The sequence below is a fragment of the Plectropomus leopardus genome, chromosome 19, assembly GCF_026936395.1.
Source record: "Plectropomus leopardus strain MGB_pleo_1.0 chromosome 19, ASM2693639v1, whole genome shotgun sequence".
NCBI lineage: Eukaryota > Metazoa > Chordata > Actinopteri > Perciformes > Serranidae > Plectropomus > Plectropomus leopardus.
The window spans coordinates 575,001-591,295 of record NC_142194.1 but is presented as its reverse complement, the minus strand read 5'-3'; the positions used below and the strand labels follow the sequence as shown (position 1 = coordinate 591,295).

The 16,295-nt window shown below is 48.1% G+C and overlaps 1 protein-coding gene across 5 annotated transcripts in view; it reads right to left on the bottom strand.

Moving 5' to 3' along the window:
* The window catches only part of lmtkb (lemur tail kinase 1 b), a 56,118-nt gene that overhangs the window by 3,154 nt on the left and 36,669 nt on the right, over nt 1–16,295 (bottom strand). For 3 of the 5 annotated variants that reach the window (XM_088069991.1, XM_088069990.1, XM_088069992.1), the window contains 10 exons: nt 11,945–12,024; nt 11,488–11,606; nt 10,719–10,806; nt 9,257–9,390; nt 8,163–8,247; nt 6,500–6,621; nt 6,091–6,240; nt 2,599–6,013; nt 1,950–2,079; nt 1,071–1,274 (listed from right to left, as the gene is read on the bottom strand). In XM_088069991.1, the coding sequence (XP_087926117.1) occupies nt 1,071–1,274; nt 1,950–2,079; nt 2,599–6,013; nt 6,091–6,240; nt 6,500–6,621; nt 8,163–8,247; nt 9,257–9,390; nt 10,719–10,806; nt 11,488–11,606; nt 11,945–12,024 (4,527 nt within the window). Of the gene's footprint in view, nt 1–1,070; nt 1,275–1,949; nt 2,080–2,598; nt 6,014–6,090; nt 6,241–6,499; nt 6,622–8,162; nt 8,248–9,256; nt 9,391–10,718; nt 10,807–11,487; nt 11,607–11,748; nt 11,908–11,944; nt 12,025–13,330; nt 13,479–16,295 lie in introns of those variants that run through there. The other 2 variants (XM_088069994.1, XM_088069993.1) reach the window with 2 other exon arrangements.

Genomic DNA, 16,295 nt, shown 5'->3' with positions numbered 1-16,295 from the left:
CTGATAGCCAATGATCGAATCTTTAATGGGAGAGTTTCCCAGACTGGGATTTAGACTAATGCTAGATTAAAGTAACATTTTAACCCCTTAGAGGCTGTTTGTCACATTTTGCACACTTTTCTTCTTCCTGTTGTGATAACTGTGTGTGTGTTGATGCATGTGTCCTAAATGTAGTCCAGATTGTGTATTTGAGTGTAATCAGTGAATTTGCAGCTCAGCTCCTACAATAAGTCTAAAATACACTGTGGAAACTAAATAGTTACATTCAGACTGTTCAGGTCCAAAAATGCTCCATTGAAACCCATTCAAACTGACATTTTTGATCCCACAGCCATCAGAGCAGAAAAACAGGACTTGTATTATTTCTGGGTGTCATTCTGGGCTTTTGACTCTGAATTTGTCATTTTGACTATTTTCCACCTGATGAGGTCATTTTGACCATATTTGGCATATGGAGGAAATACATGCTATTTCCACTAGGTGACCTGTCACAGTCAATGTAGCTGCTGATCACTGACATATCCCAGACTGTCAGCAGCTACACTCACACACTGACATATCCCAGACTGTCAGCAGCTACACTCACACACTGACATATCCCAGACTGTCAGCAGCTACACTCACACACTGACATATCCCAGACTGTCAGCAGCTACACTCACATACTGACATATCCCAGACTGTCAGCAGCTACACTCACACACTGACATATCCCAGACTGTCAGCAGCTACACTCACACACTGACATATCCCAGACTGTCAGCAGCTACACTCACACACTGACATATCCCAGACTGTCAGCAGCTACACTCACACACTGACATATCCCAGACCGTCGGCAGCTACACTCACACACTGAGGAGACTCAACATCATTCAGTTTTGTGTTTCTTTTTTATCTAAAAAAAATCCCTGACATTTATAGGGTTAAAATTCGGATTAATGAATATTTGATATTTATGATCAGGACTGATGTTAGTTAAAAAAAAAACAAAACTCAATGAAAGTGGAAAATCACATGAATGTAAAATATTCTTTAAAGATTGATGACCTGACTTCGAGGTGACTCACCTCCTGCGGAGTCCATGTCCGAGTCAGAGATGTGAGTGATGGAGAAGCGGGACACGTTGGAGGGGGAGACGGTGAAGCGGGAGAACTGTACGGCTGGTTTGGGCTCCGGAGCTCTGGGTACGGAGCGGGGGGGCGGAGGGGAGTCCGATGCCACTGTTGGCAGAGGGAGCAGGGGGAAGTCGTCCTCCCACTCATACCCTGCACCTGAAAATGGTACGACATATTGCTGTGTGTTTTTTATTTTTGTGAATCTGAATGATATTAATAATTGTGTGAGTAATATCTGACACACTTAAAAAAAAAAGAAAGAAAGAAAATCCCCAACACTGGTGAACACTTTTCCAAATAGGAGGTTTTTCCTTGGCAATTTAAGAAACTGTCTCCGGAGCTCGACTCACGCAATAAACTCTATCACGTCAGGTCGTGCTGTTTTTCCTCAGAGTATTTTTGAGACGCCAGTGGCTTTGACAAAGAAGTGACAAGACCTTTTTCTTGTGCGGGCTGGAAACATTTTGTCACACCATGTTTTGGCGAGCCAGCCACGAGAGATCAGGAAACCGGAGGCCTAACAGTCCGGCCTGCACTTCATAACAGCAGTGGCCACCAAAGCCAACAGTAAGCAGAGCCTGTTTTATACTACAGATCTGAGTGCAGGACTCCACCTCTCTTCTTCGCATTAAACTAGCTGAGATCAGTGTGAGAATAACACTAAAACCACTGTAACTGAATACAAATATTTGCAGTATTTAAATAAAGGTTTATCTTACATTTAAGATTTGAATTTTGCTACCTAAATTAGATTTCTGGACTTCTTTATATATATATAAAGTATATACTCCACCATATATATATAGTGGAGAGATGTGCTTTTGTACTCACTCTCCTCAGAGATGTTCCCATCTGAAGAATCGTCAGAGGCGTTGAGCCTCTCCTGGGATTTGCTCCGTGACCTCTGACCCTCTGCTCCTAAATTGAAGCCATGCTCAGCCAACTCCTTGGTGGGACTTTCCTGAAGGCAGCAAAGTTAAGACAGAAGAAAAGATCCAGCACGAAAGAGAAAGACTTAAAGTTAAATCTGAGCAGGTGAGTCGCTTTAAGTATAAGCAGACACACGCAGACATTTACCTGATTGTTATACATATTAGCAAACTTCCAACAGCAAAAATTAACATTAACTCTGAGTAACATTTCACATTTTTCCAATATTTTTCCTCCTTTTAGCTCCGTTTCAGTCTCCTCTGACTCCAGTGAAAAACATCTGCATTTTTAGCTTAAGTGCTGCATTATGTTCCCCACAGAGCCACCCCGTAACTGCACGTAGAGCGGGTTTATTGAAGCATTTTTGTTGTTAACTGTTGTCTGTCAGGGTTTAAATGATTGGCCCAGACTGATAGAGACATTTTTGGGAAAAGTCAGGGATCATCAGCACTGTAATTTTTAATTCGACAGTAGTATGACATAAATGTTAAAATGGTCAAAGCAAACGTCATGGCCGTTGTCGTGTTGAAACACCCTCTCTGCCGCTCACCTGATCAAACAGATACACGGTGACGTCATCAAAAAACGACACCGTCTTCTTCTTGCGTTCCAGCTCCTCCTCCAGGTTCTCCGCCGTCAGCAGCGTCGGCATCTTCAGGAGGCTTCGCAGTTTGTGGGCTTCGCTGTCGTCACTCACCACGATCGGCACTGGGTGGCACTCGTCCTCGCTGTCCTCCCCTCCGCTCTGCTCCTGAATGTTGTAGGTCCGCAGCTCCTCATCCGACTCGTCGCTGTCGTCAGTGTCGCCGTCCTCCTCGTCCGCCTCCTCCCCGTCAGCCGGAGACCCTCGACCCTCTGCTGCAGGGAGCGAAGGCGGAGGGGTGGACGGAGGTGGAGGAGAGGAAGAAGAGAAGCGTCTGGTGTTTGCCGTGTGCTGCAAGGCCACCTCATCTTTGGGTAAAGAGTGCAGGATTTCACCAGATATCCCTGATGGACGGTTTGGAGTCATCTTGACTCCTGGCTCCTCCGTTGTTTCTAAAACTTCTGCTTCCTCCTCCTCCTCCTCCTCTACCTCAACGTTTGAGGTACAATCTCCATTCAGGGCGCCGAGGGCTTCCTCCATGGCCCCAACCACCTCTGCTGCCCAGTCCCCCAAGGACGAGCTCTCCTCCTGAGACGGCCACTCGTCCAGGCCGACCTCTGTTAGTGAAGCAGTGTCAGAGGGCCCCAGGACCTCATCATGGCCAAACTCTTCTGTCAGACACGTCTCTGGTGGGGGAGAGGACGCTGTTCCTGTTGCATTCAGTTCAAGTTTTATGTCCTTGCTCACCACAGATTCATTTAGGTCTTCCTCGTCCTCGTTCTTCCTTTTCTCGCCCTTCTTTTCAACATCATCTTCATCCCGACACTGCCGTTCGTTCTCATAGTCTGAGAAGTAGGCAGAGTCTCTGTACGGAGTCTCATCACTCAGCGGTAGCAGGATGTGGTCGTCTGTCTGTGAAGCTTCACCCTCTGGTGGCACCTCCTGCAGCTCCTTGTCCTCTTCCAGACTCGTATCGACTGCAGACTTTCCCAGAGGTTGTTCACGAGGTTCATGAGGCTCTTTGGGTACAAACTCGGGGCTCTCGTTGTTTTCTGTGTCGTAGCCGCTGTCCATGGCTTTGGGCGAGTTGGAGGGATGTGAGGATGCTGGGCTGAAGCCTTCACAGGACCCAGCTGCAGACGGCAGATCCATGGAGTCCATGGAATCAGGAGTTCCTACCTGCTTCTGTAGCGACTTGAAGGCTGGAGATGCGTTCAGTTCGCTGGACTCGTCGGCAAAGATGCCGGAGGTGATGTCAGTGATGTCATCTGTGATGTCGTCGTCCTCGTCATCGTCGTCGCTGCAGTCGAGGATGTCGGTGAGGCTCACACTGGAGCCTCCTCGGTCCACGCCGCTGTCGCCAGTTTGAGTCAGCTCTGACTGTGGGTCTGTGAGGGCCACCATCACATGCATGTTGTCAGCAGGAGGCGGAGTGTTTGCGGTCATCGTCAGGGTCACGTCTTCTGTTTTAGGCTCTGCGGGTTTCTGCATGATTGGATTTTCTTTGATTACATCCTCCCTCTTCTCTTTGTGGAGCGAATCATCGGTTATCAGATCAACATATGGCTCTCTGCTGTCGTCAGTCTTTATCAGGGTCTGTTTGGCCACAATGGGGCCCCCCGGAGCCGGTGAGAGGTCTATCATTTCGTCATTGCTCGGGGGGTCGGTGGCCTTATCGCTGATGTAGCTGCTGTGACTGTAACTGTGGCTGTACGTGTTGTTTCTGACCAACAAGCCTGTGAGTGGATCGACAAAGTGCGAGTGGCAGCACTCTCCAGGCGCCGGCACCTGAGTCTCGGCCTCATGGCACAGGTAGATGTAGGCGTTGCAGTTGTCTGAAGGCAACATTGCGTGACGTTTACTCAGACTGAGGCAGGCACTGTTATCTTTGGCCTGGTGGGGTTCCAGATAGTCGATGGGTTTGGGGAGAGAGTGGAAGGCCATGCTGTGCTCCTCCGGCCAGGAGTCTTCGATGTCCGTGCTCGGCATGGTGTAGTGGAAGTCCACGTAGGCGTCCTGTCGGCAGCTGTGACTGGCCCGGCGGTGGTGACCCACGCTGCTGTGGCGGTGCTTTGAAGGCCAGGTGTTACAGGTGTGTCTCTCGACAAATATGTCCTCCTCCTCCTCCTCTGTGTCGCTGTCTCTGTGCCCGATGAAGAGCGCTCCCTCTGTCTCCATGTTGATGCTGACAGAGTGGCTGTTGTGCCGGCTGTGGTTGGGCATCGTCTTCCTCAGGGAGCCCATCATGTCGTAGTATCCTCCCGTCACGTTCTTCCCTATCACTGAGGTCTGACTTGTTTCCAGGTACGTGTCTCTGTAGGCCTGTTGAGGGGCACTGCTCACGGCGGGGGAAATACCCAGCGGGTTCTCCAACTCGCCCAATGCTTGACGCAGGCTCCTCGACCCCCAGCTCTCCTGATGGCGCTCACTGGCGGGCTCTGATCCAATCAGATAGTGATCTATCCCCAACGTGGGCGAGTGCTCATAGTAGTAACCCCCGTCTCTGTCTTTGTAGGACACATAGTGACTGGACTCCCAGGGGCGCAGGGGACTGTTGTCCAGCACCTGCCCTAACAGAGGCTCCATGGTCAGAGAGATGGCCGGACTGGAGTCGTTTGAGTCATACAAATCTGTCTTGTGGATGTCAGCTGACCAATAGGGCCCCATGTTCTTGGCCTGTGACGGACACGCCATGCACTCGCCTGAGTCGGCGCTCCCGGTCAGGAAGCTCCCGCTGCTGCCCTGGTAGTCTGGGCTGTAAGAACACATGGTGTAGTCCGGGTCCATGTTGCAGTCCACCGGCTCTTCGATGCGGATGTAGTATTCGCTGCTCACGGAGGGGCTGTGGGCGCTGAGGACAGGAAGTATGCCCGGAGCGTGGAGATGTTTAGATTGGTAGTAAGACGGGGACACTCGATGGCCGAGGCTCTCCATGGGGCAGCCTCCCACGATGCCCCCTGGTGGGTAAAATGCTTCCTGACAGTGATGGCTGACCGGACCCAGGGTGCTGGAGGGGTCCGGGGCTCGGTACGACTGCTCCGCTCTGGCCTGCTCCCACTTGTACTCAAAGTTGAGGCCGTGGCTGGTTTCTGTGACCGTCAGTACGTCATCCCCAGACTCGGAGTGGTACCCATCACCGGCTGAGAACTGCTCCAGGAGGGGGAAAGAGGAGGAGGTGTTTGAGGGGTGGTCTCGTAACATTGACGAGGCACCGCGGTGGCTGTTGAACCCGGTGTTGGGACGCAGGGAGTTCCATCTCCTCTCGAAGTCCTCCTCGGCCTCGCTGGCCCCTTTGGCACACAGGTAGCTGAGCAGCAAGTGGACTTCCTCTGCAGTGGGTCTCTGATCGGGCTGGAGCCAGCAGAACTGCATCACCTCGTACCTAAGGAGCAAAACACACGTCAAATAAGCCAGATATGAAAGAGAACGTGAAATTTCACTTCATTTTGAGTGACTCACCAGCGCTCGCCCAGCGGGACTTTGAGCAGCGGTTTGGGGAGTCTCAGCTGCTGCTCCCTCACAGCGTAGGTCAGCACCTGTCTGTCGGAGTAGTGTCTGTACGGCTGGTTACCCAACTCAAACAGCTCCCAGATGGTCACACCCAGAGACCTGAGACACGCCGCAACACAAGCACTGTGAGGTCAAACGTGTTCATGACATCACGCCCAAAACGCTCCAAAACTGTCTGTTCGGCTGTCGGAGAGTTAAGTAAGATTTTGAAACTGCGCTTAGATTTGACATTTTTCTGCAAGATAACATGTGTGTGTGTGTGTGTGTGTGTGTGTGTGTGTGTGTGTGTGTGTGTATGTGTGTGTGTGTGTGTGTGTGTGTGTGTGTGTACGTGTGTGTGTGTATGTGTGTTTCCTACCACATGTTGCTGCGTTGGGTCTGGTCGGCCACCAATAAGTTTCCGTGCACCTCGTCCACTAACTCTGGAGCGATCCAACGCAGTGGAACAAACATCTGATCGGAGGTCACGTAGTAATCGTCCTGAAGGGAGGGACAGGGAGGACAGGGAGGACAGGGAGGACCGAGAGGACAGGGAGGACCGAGAGGACAGGGAGGACAGAGAGGACCGAGAGGACAGGGAGGACAGAGAGGACCGAGAGGACAGAGAGGACAGGGAGGACAGAGAGGACAGGGAGGACCGAGAGGACCGAGAGGACAGGGAGGACAGGGAGGACAGAGAGGACAGAGAGGACAGGGAGGACAGAGAGGACCGAGAGGACAGAGAGGACAGAGAGGACAGAGAGGACAGAGAGGACCAAGAGGACAGAGAGGACAGAGAGGACAGAGAGGACAGAGAGGACAGAGAGGACCGAGAGGACAGAGAGGACAGGGAGGACAGAGAGGACCGAGAGGACAGAGAGGACAGGGAGGACAGAGAGGACCGAGAGGACAGGGAGGACAGAGAGGACAGAGAGGACAGAGAGGACAGGGAGGACAGAGAGGACCGAGAGGACAGAGAGGACCGAGAGGACAGGGAGGACAGAGAGGACCAAGAGGACAGGGAGGACAGAGAGGACAGAGAGGACAGGGAGGACAGAGAGGACCGAGAGGACAGAGAGGACAGAGAGGACCGAGAGGACAGGGAGGACAGAGAGAACCGAAAGGACCGAGAGGACAGAGAGGACCGAGAGGACAGAGAGGACAGGGAGGACAGAGAGGACCGAGAGGACAGAGAGGACAGAGAGGACAGGGAGGACAGAGAGGACCAAGAGGACCGAGAGGACAGAGAGGACCAAGAGGACAGAGAGGACAGATATTGCCAAGTTAAAGTCATAGTTTTGAGAGAACAAAAAAAAAACGCATAAAGTAGAAATGTAAAGAGAATAAAGTCATACTGCTTAAAGAAAAATAATCGTAATATTATGAGAATAAACGCATAACTAGTGAGATTATACAATGAAGAAGCATTATCCAGAAAAGTCATAATATTACACAAATTATGTCACAAATTTTACAAGAAAAATTGTTGTATGCCGAGAACGAAGTAGTAATTTAGTGAGGATAAAATCATACTTCTATAATACAAAAAAGTGGAAAGAGAAAAAATATATAATATTAAAAGAAGAAGGTCGTAATTTTGAGAGAGAAAATCACAAGAATACAGTTAATTTAGAGGTAATTTAATGATTATAAAAGCTATTTCAATTAAAAAGGTCACGTTAATATGAATGTTGTGTTTTTACATGGAAAAACTTGTAATATTACACGAACAATCTCATACATTTTTGACAAAAAAAACTTCATACATTCACATTTGCTAGCTGATTTTCTTGAGGGGTTTTTTTTGTTTTTTGTCATAAATTTACAAACTTATTCATGTAATATTGAGACTTTTTTTAGCTTGTAAAATTATAACTTTTTTTATGTAACATTACTTTTTTTTTTTTAAATAGTATAATCAAATTCCGACTTTATTCTCATACTGTCAGACTTTTTTCCTCAATGTAGCTCTAATGCTCCGTCATATCTGAGGGGCAAATTTAGCTCATTTTTTTCATTAATTCAGTAAATCATTCATCCACCTTGTATTTGCTCTGAGCCAGACCATAATCTCCGATCTTCACCGAGACGTCGGCCGTCAGCAGGCAGTTCCTCAGAGCCAGGTCACTGGTTATCACAGAGCAGGGAGGGAAGGGGTTAAACAGCTGCCACAGCTCAACGTCACATAGAAACACAAACAGCAGCTCTGACGTTCACAGTTTGGCCGGATCTAAACGACTGCGTGCGGAGGTTAAAGGTCGTCACATTCACGGCTCACGCACTGTGTGGGATCACGCACAGACTCGTTCTTCTTACAGTCAAAACTGTTCAAACTCACAGATCGTGTGAAATTTCAAACGGCACAAATAATGTTTGAGGCTAAAAATAACCAACGACCAGAAAATATCCAAAAACTGTTCAGTGATGGAGGTGGGGGGGGGGGGACCCACTGCAGAGGAACAGTTTTAAAACCTAAAGCAGATTAAAATAATGTATTAAAATATGATTTTCAGGAGGTTCGGGGATGAAGAGGGCCGGTTTCTGTTTATTTGGTTAGGTCATATTTATTCTTTCCCAGCTTATCTTCCTTTTTTTCTGTGCATAATAACGTCAAATCGTAGATATTTGATTTGGGGACATGTGCATATATGTTGTCTGGATATGTCTGTTTTGGTTAATTTCAGTTGAAATCAATAATGAAGCTGGTTCGTTAAAACTCAGCGACAGTTATGGAGAAGAGCTGAGATAAAATCACTTTGTTCTTCTTCTGAATCCTTCTCAAACGTATAAACCATCGATTTCTTTCATGTTTTTCACTGTCTGGAATTATTACTTTTATCTCCTTGTTTATGAAGTCATTTATCTATTTTCTTTCCTACATTTTCAAAAAAAATCAAATCAGCACACTGACGTCTCTGAGGACACAAACCGGCGGCTCATCAGCGGAGACGCCGTCTGCAGTCGAGAGTCGCCGCCTGCAACAAAATCACTGATGCTGGAGTCTGTGAGGAGCACTCGGGCAGCACCAGGATGTTGTTCCAGGAAGAAACCACATCTCACCGCTCACACTGCTGCAGCCTGCTGTGTGTGTGTGTGTGTGTGTGTGTGTGTGTGTGTGTGTGTGTGTGTTAACTACCTGTGTGTGAAGTTGTTTTTGTGCATGTGCAGCAGTCCAGAGGCGATGTCGCAGGCCATCCGCTGCAGGATCAGGGGCTCTGGGGTCATGGTCTCTGCAGTCCTGCAGCTCCGCAGGTAACCCTTCACATCGCCCTGCACAGACAGGAAACAGCTGTTACCGCCTGCGTCCAGCAGAGGGCAGAGCCACCCTCACGCTGAACCACGGGGACCACGAAATCAACGTCTGTGAGGAAATGAGTCTGCAGGCTCTCTGATGACTCTGTGTTGGATTTTTGAGCTGATGGAGAATTTAAAGTTTATTCAGAATTCTGCTTTTAGGGTCCTGACAAAAACGAGGAAATATGATGACATCACTCCAGATCTGAAATCCTAAATCTGACTGCCTGACATTTAGAAAACTGATTTTAGAATCTCGCTGCTCGTCGATAAATCACTCTGTAACCCTGTATCTCTCTGACACGCCTGTGACATGTGAACCATGTAGGGCCCTCAGGACATCAGGGGCCCTCAGGACATCAGGGGCCCTCAGGACATCAGGGGCCCTCATCAGGACAACAGCCCAGACTCTGAGCATTTTTAAGTTGAAGTTAAATATGTTCCTGGTTAATGACTGCAAACTTATTTTGAGATTTGGTTTTAAATCATTTTAAATGATCTTTTTATCTTTACACCTCATGTCTGCACTTTTGCTTTTTTTAATGGTAATTTTAATTTAGATTTTTTAAAAAAAATCATTTAGAATTAATTTTACCTTTATATTGTATCCCTTTACTCTTTCATTGTAAATCTGTATCTTTTATTATTTATTTATATTTTACTGTTCTGGTCCATCTGTCAAATTCAAAGTGTTTTACACTTTGAATTTGACAGATGGACCTTTATTGTCACTGTAGGTTACACAATGAAGTTTTCGTTGGAGCTGTCCAGTTTGCAGCATAAAATAAAGTAAAATATAAAAAATATACACAAGTTCACACATACAAGCCTAGGCACACGTGGCCACATACACATTTATACCCAAATTCCCCCGTTGTATGAAAAGTGCTGAACAAATAAAGCTGCAGTCTGAGAGCTCTCACTGCAACACAACTTTGAGCTCCTCTGCCAAATATTTACAGCAGCTGCCAACAAGTAGTTTATTACCAAAAATAATTCACAAAAAAAATCCCATAAAGTAAATATAATAAGATGTTTTAATCCGTTTAATGTTCTGGAAGATCTGATGCAGGCTGAAGGTCAGAGAGTCAGAAACACGTCAAACATTGTGATTATTATCAGAAACTTTATGCAGCCGGTGTTCAGAAAAACACCTCAAAACTTCACAAACAGACTCAAAAAAAGAGTCTGAGATTTACAGCAAATCTCACACTCTTTTATTTTCCGTCTGTGTGATTTTAGAGTGAAACTTTAAATAAAGTGACCTCTTCATCTCTGTCACAGCTGACCGTCGGACAACTCACCAGAGGACAAAACTCCATCACCAGCAGGTAAGGGGTGACCTCCGTACACTGAGCCACACACTGCAGGAGGGCCGGGTGCTGCAGGGAGCTGAGGAGGAGCAGGAGGAGCAGGAGGAGCAGGAGATAAAGAGGAGGAGAGCATGGTTACATCGTCAGAAAAACTTTCACACACGTCTGAAATATTCTAAATATAGAGCTTCATTTTTTAGGTGATCCTATTTTACGACGTTAAAACATGTTTTTCTGTTCTGTCCCCGTCCACAGTCGCCACACGGCTTTGACAGAAGCACTAATTTCACTCACGCACGCACGCACGCACACACACACACACACACACACACACACACACACACAATATGCTCAGTTTCTCTTTCGTTTTCTGAGCGTGAGGAATCTCTGAGGTTATTCTGGAGCGTAACTGTCAATGTTTCGGATTGTTGCAATAATAATATACGTATATTTGCATAAAGCGAGCATATTTGTTTACTCTCATATTGATAAGAGTACACGAAAATAACGCTTCATGGTACATTTGGAACAGATAATAAATGCGTGATTAATTTGCGATTAATCACAATTAAATATTTTAGTTATTTGACAGCCCTATATATATATATATATATATATATATATATATATATATATATATATATACAGTATATAAGGTGACACTCGTGGGGACTCATGACGCAGGTACAACTTCCTAAAGACAGGAAATAAAAATCAAAATGAAAATAAATAAATAAAAATGAAAAATAACAATGTGTACCGGAAAGGCTGAGCCTCCTCCAGGAAGTGCATCTGGTCCTGAACGCTGCTGCTGGATTTGAGCTCCTTCACCACCACCTGAGTGCTGCTCAGACCTGAGTTCACCTCCCCCAGCAGGACCTGCAAGACCAGACACAGAGACATGTCCACACAGCCAGGACACACACACAGAGACAGACCATGAGCATGGAGAGGGAGACAGGCGGACATGAGGACAGTCATGCAGGAGTTGAGGGACAGATGGACATACAGATGGACATACCCAGTGAAGGAGGACAGGGATGGAGAGGACGGACGGATGTTGATGAGTGAACAGAGACAGGAGAGAGAAAGACAACAACATGTTATCTCTCTGTAAGAGGACGCTCAGCCTGCAGAGGTAAGTCTCCGTCCTCAGGAGACAAACTGGGACACAGCAGCCCTGATGTGTCTCTGAGGAGGTGACGGAGTCAGCTTACCTTCCCGAACCAGCCATTCCCGATCTCCTTCAGGTACAGCAGACTGTGACGGCCCACATCTGAGGACTTCAGGAGCTGGACTGCAGGACGAGGACAGACAGGAGGACAGACAGGAGGACAGACAGGTGGACAGACAGGAGGACAGACAGGTGGACAGACAGGAGGACAGACAGGAGGACAGACAGGAGGACAGACAGGAGGACAGACAGGTGGACAGACAGGAGGACAGACAGGTGGACAGACAGGAGGACATTATTATTTTTGTACAGTCAGAAAACTCAGTCGTATCACTCTGCAAACAAAATGCACTTTTCAGAATCAGGCTGTAAAAAATATCATACATCAATAAGATTTTCTGTTTTCACTGAGCTCATTTTTTGACCAGCATCAGTCCTGATCATCAATATCAAATGTTCATTCATTTTTAGAATTTTAACCCTTTAAATGCCAGGTTTTTGTTATAATGCCGCTGTGTTTTTAGATTAATTATGAATTATTCTTAGTCTCCTCCTCCTCAGTGTGTGAGTGTAGCTGCTGACAGTCTGGGATATGTCAGTGTGTGAGTGTAGCTGCTGACAGTCTGGGATATGTCAGTGTGTGAGTGTAGCTGCTGACAGTCTGGGATATGTCAGTGTGTGAGTGTAGCTGCTGACAGTCTGGGATATGTCAGTGTGTGAGTGTAGCTGCTGACAGTCTGGGATATGTCAGTGTGTGAGTGTAGCTGCTGACAGTCTGGGATATGTCAGTGTGTGAGTGTAGCTGCTGACAGTCTGGGATATGTCAGTGATCAGCAGCTACATTGACTGTGACAGGTCACCTAGTGGAAATAGCATGTATTTCCTCCATATGCCAAATATGGTCAAAATGACCTCATCAGGTGGAAAATAGTCAAAATGACAAATTCAGAGTCAAAAGCCCAGAATGACACCCAGAAATAATACAAGTCCTGTTTTTCTGCTCTGATGGCTGTGGGATCAAAAATGTCAGTTTGAATGGGTTTCAATGGAGCATTTTTGGACCTGAACAGTCTGAATGTAACTATTTAGTTTCCACAGTGTATTTTAGACTTATTGTAGGAGCTGAGCTGCAAATTCACTGATTACACTCAAATACACAATCTGGACTACATTTAGGACACATGCATCAACACACACACAGTTATCACAACAGGAAGAAGAAAAGAGACTAAAATGAGACAAACAGACACTGAAGGGTTAATAAAAGATGATTTTGCTCATTTTCATCATAAATTTGGGAGCGATTCTCTGATATAAACAGATAAAAAGATGTTAAAGACACGTGCAGTCATTCCCAAAAAGACAGAAGGAGGACACAGTTTAGGTGTCCTCTGTAAAGACAAAGACAGAAAACAGTGACAGGACGCACCGTGGTCACTGTGGAGTCCGTCCTCTGTCCCTCCAAGTGTTATTAACCCTCTCTAAAATGTCCCAGCATGCCACAGGACGCTGTCCATGTTCCAGACGTAAACAGAAGTAACTCCACACTGATCTGTCTCCCTGTCCTCCTGATGTCTGTCCCCAGCTGACCGTCCCCTCCCAGCTCCTCCCCCTTCCTGATGGCCCTCAGATTGTCTCTGCAAGGACAGACAGATCTTTGTTGTCCCCCTGCAGACCGCCACACAGTTCCGTCACTGTGTGGACGCCGTATTGGACGCCCCCGTCGCTGTCCCCTCAGGCTGTGCGTCCCGCAGCAGAATCACCTCCATTGTGTGTCCTCGCGGGCAGCACGGCGCCAGTTAGGACCAGTTAGAGCTCACACACTGGGACCATTATCACCTGCTGCGTCACACGGCGACAGGCCCACCGACGCCAACGCCACTGCGACCTCATGACCTCACACTGCCGAGGGGACAACCGGGCAGCAGGGTGCATTCTGGGAGAGAAACTCAACCCTCGAAGACTGGAGACGAATCAGAAGACGTCTCATGAACACGAAGTTTCCACAGACGCCGTTTACACCGACGTTAACCCTTTGAGAGCGCGACTGACATCTGCGTCTAAAAATCTCTCACAAACATTGAAACCTTTTTCTCTGATCTCGAGGTTTTGTCTCATTTTTTGAAAAATATGGAAAAAATGAGCAACTTGGAATTTTACACAAGTTGCAAAGAATTCACAGATAAATAAATCAATTTCCAACTGAATTTAAATGTAGATCGTGATTGATTTTAATCATAAAAATCATTTTCCTGATTCTGAGTGGTCGGAGAATCCTCAGTCACCGCAGGAAATTCACGTCCTTCAACAAATCTTCTGTTAGCTCTCAGTTCAAAGGGTTAAATGTTTGGGACAGGCGTCCACCCGGGTTTCAAAGGGTTAATGTCCCCGACAGACTGAGCGCCTCCATGAAGCTGCTCACTCCTCACGACTCCTCACGACTCCTCACTTCTCCTAACGACTCCTCACGTCTCCTCACTTCTCCTCACGTCTCCTCACGTCTCCTCACGTCTCCTCACGTCTCCTCACGACTCCTCACGTCTCCTCACGACTCCTCACTTCTCCTCACGACTCCTCACATCTCGTCACAACTCCTCACGTCTCCTCACATCTCGTCACATCTCTTCACGTCTCCTCACATCTCGTCACGACTCCTCACGACTCGTTACATCTCCTCACGACTCCTCATGTCTCCTCACTTCTCCTCACGTCTCCTCACTTCTCCTCACGTCTCCTCACGACTCCTCACGTCTCCTCACGACTCCTCACGTCTCCTCACATCTCGTCACGACTCCTCACATCTCGTCACATTTCTTCACGTCTCCTCACATCTCGTCACGACTCCTCACGACTCGTTACATCTCCTCACGACTCCTCACGTCTCCTCATGACTCCTCACGTCTCTTCACGACTCCTCACGTCTCCTCACGTCTCCTCACGACTCGTCACGACTCCTCACGTCTCCTCACGTCTCCTCACGACTCCTCACGTCTCCTCACGACTCCTCACGTCTCCTCACGACTCCTCACTTCTCCTCACGACTCCTCACATCTCGTCACAACTCCTCACGTCTCCTCACATCTCGTCACATTTCTTCACGTCTCCTCACATCTCGTCACGACTCCTCACGACTCGTTACATCTCCTCACGACTCCTCATGTCTCCTCACTTCTCCTCACGTCTCCTCACTTCTCCTCACGTCTCCTCACGACTCCTCACGTCTCCTCACGACTCCTCACGTCTCCTCACACCTCCTCACGACTCCTCACATCTCGTCACATTTCTTCACGTCTCCTCACATCTCGTCACGACTCCTCACGACTCGTTACATCTCCTCACGACTCCTCACGTCTCCTCATGACTCCTCACGTCTCTTCACGACTCCTCACGTCTCCTCACGTCTCCTCACGACTCGTCACGACTCCTCACGTCTCCTCACGTCTCCTCATGACTCCTCACGTCTCGTCACATCTCCTCACACCTCGTCACGACTCCTCGCGTCTCCTCACGACTCCTCACATCTCGTCACGACTCCTCACGTCTCCTCACATCTCGTCACATGTCTTCACGACTCCTCACGACTCTTCACGACTCCTCGCGTCTCCTCACGCTTCCTCACTTCTCTTCACGTCTCCTCACGTCTCGTCACGACTCCTCACGTCTCCTCACATCTCGTCACGACTCCTCACGTCTCCTCACGTCTCCTCACATCTCGTCACGACTCCTCACGACTCGTTACATCTCCTCACGACTCCTCACGTCTCCTCATGACTCCTCACGACTCCTCACGTCTCCTCACGTCTCCTCACGACTCGTCACGACTCCTCACGTCTCCTCACGTCTCCTCACATCTCGTCACGACTCGTTACGTCTCCTCACGACTCCTCACGTCTCCTCATGACTCCTCATGTCTCCTCACGACTCCTCATGTCTCCTCACGACTCCTCACGTCTCCTCACGACTCCTCACAACTCCTCACATCTCGTCACGACTCCTCACGTCTCCTCACATCTCGTCACGACTCCTCACATCTCGTCACATTTCTTCACGTCTCCTCACGACTCCTCACGTCTCCTCACATCTCGTCACGACTCCTCACGACTCCTCACATCTCGTCACGTCTCCTCACATCTCGTCACATTTCTTCACGTCTCCTCACGACTCGTCACGTCTCCTCACGACTCCTCACTTCTCCTCACGTCTCCTCACGTCTCCTCACATCTCGTCACGACTCCTCACGTCTCCTCACGACTCCTCACGTCTCCTCACGTCTCCTCACGACTCCTCACGTCTCCTCACGTCTCGTCACGACTCCTCACGTTTCCTCACGTCTCGTCACGACTCCTCACGTTTCCTCACATCTCGTCACGACTCCTCACGACTCGTTACATCTC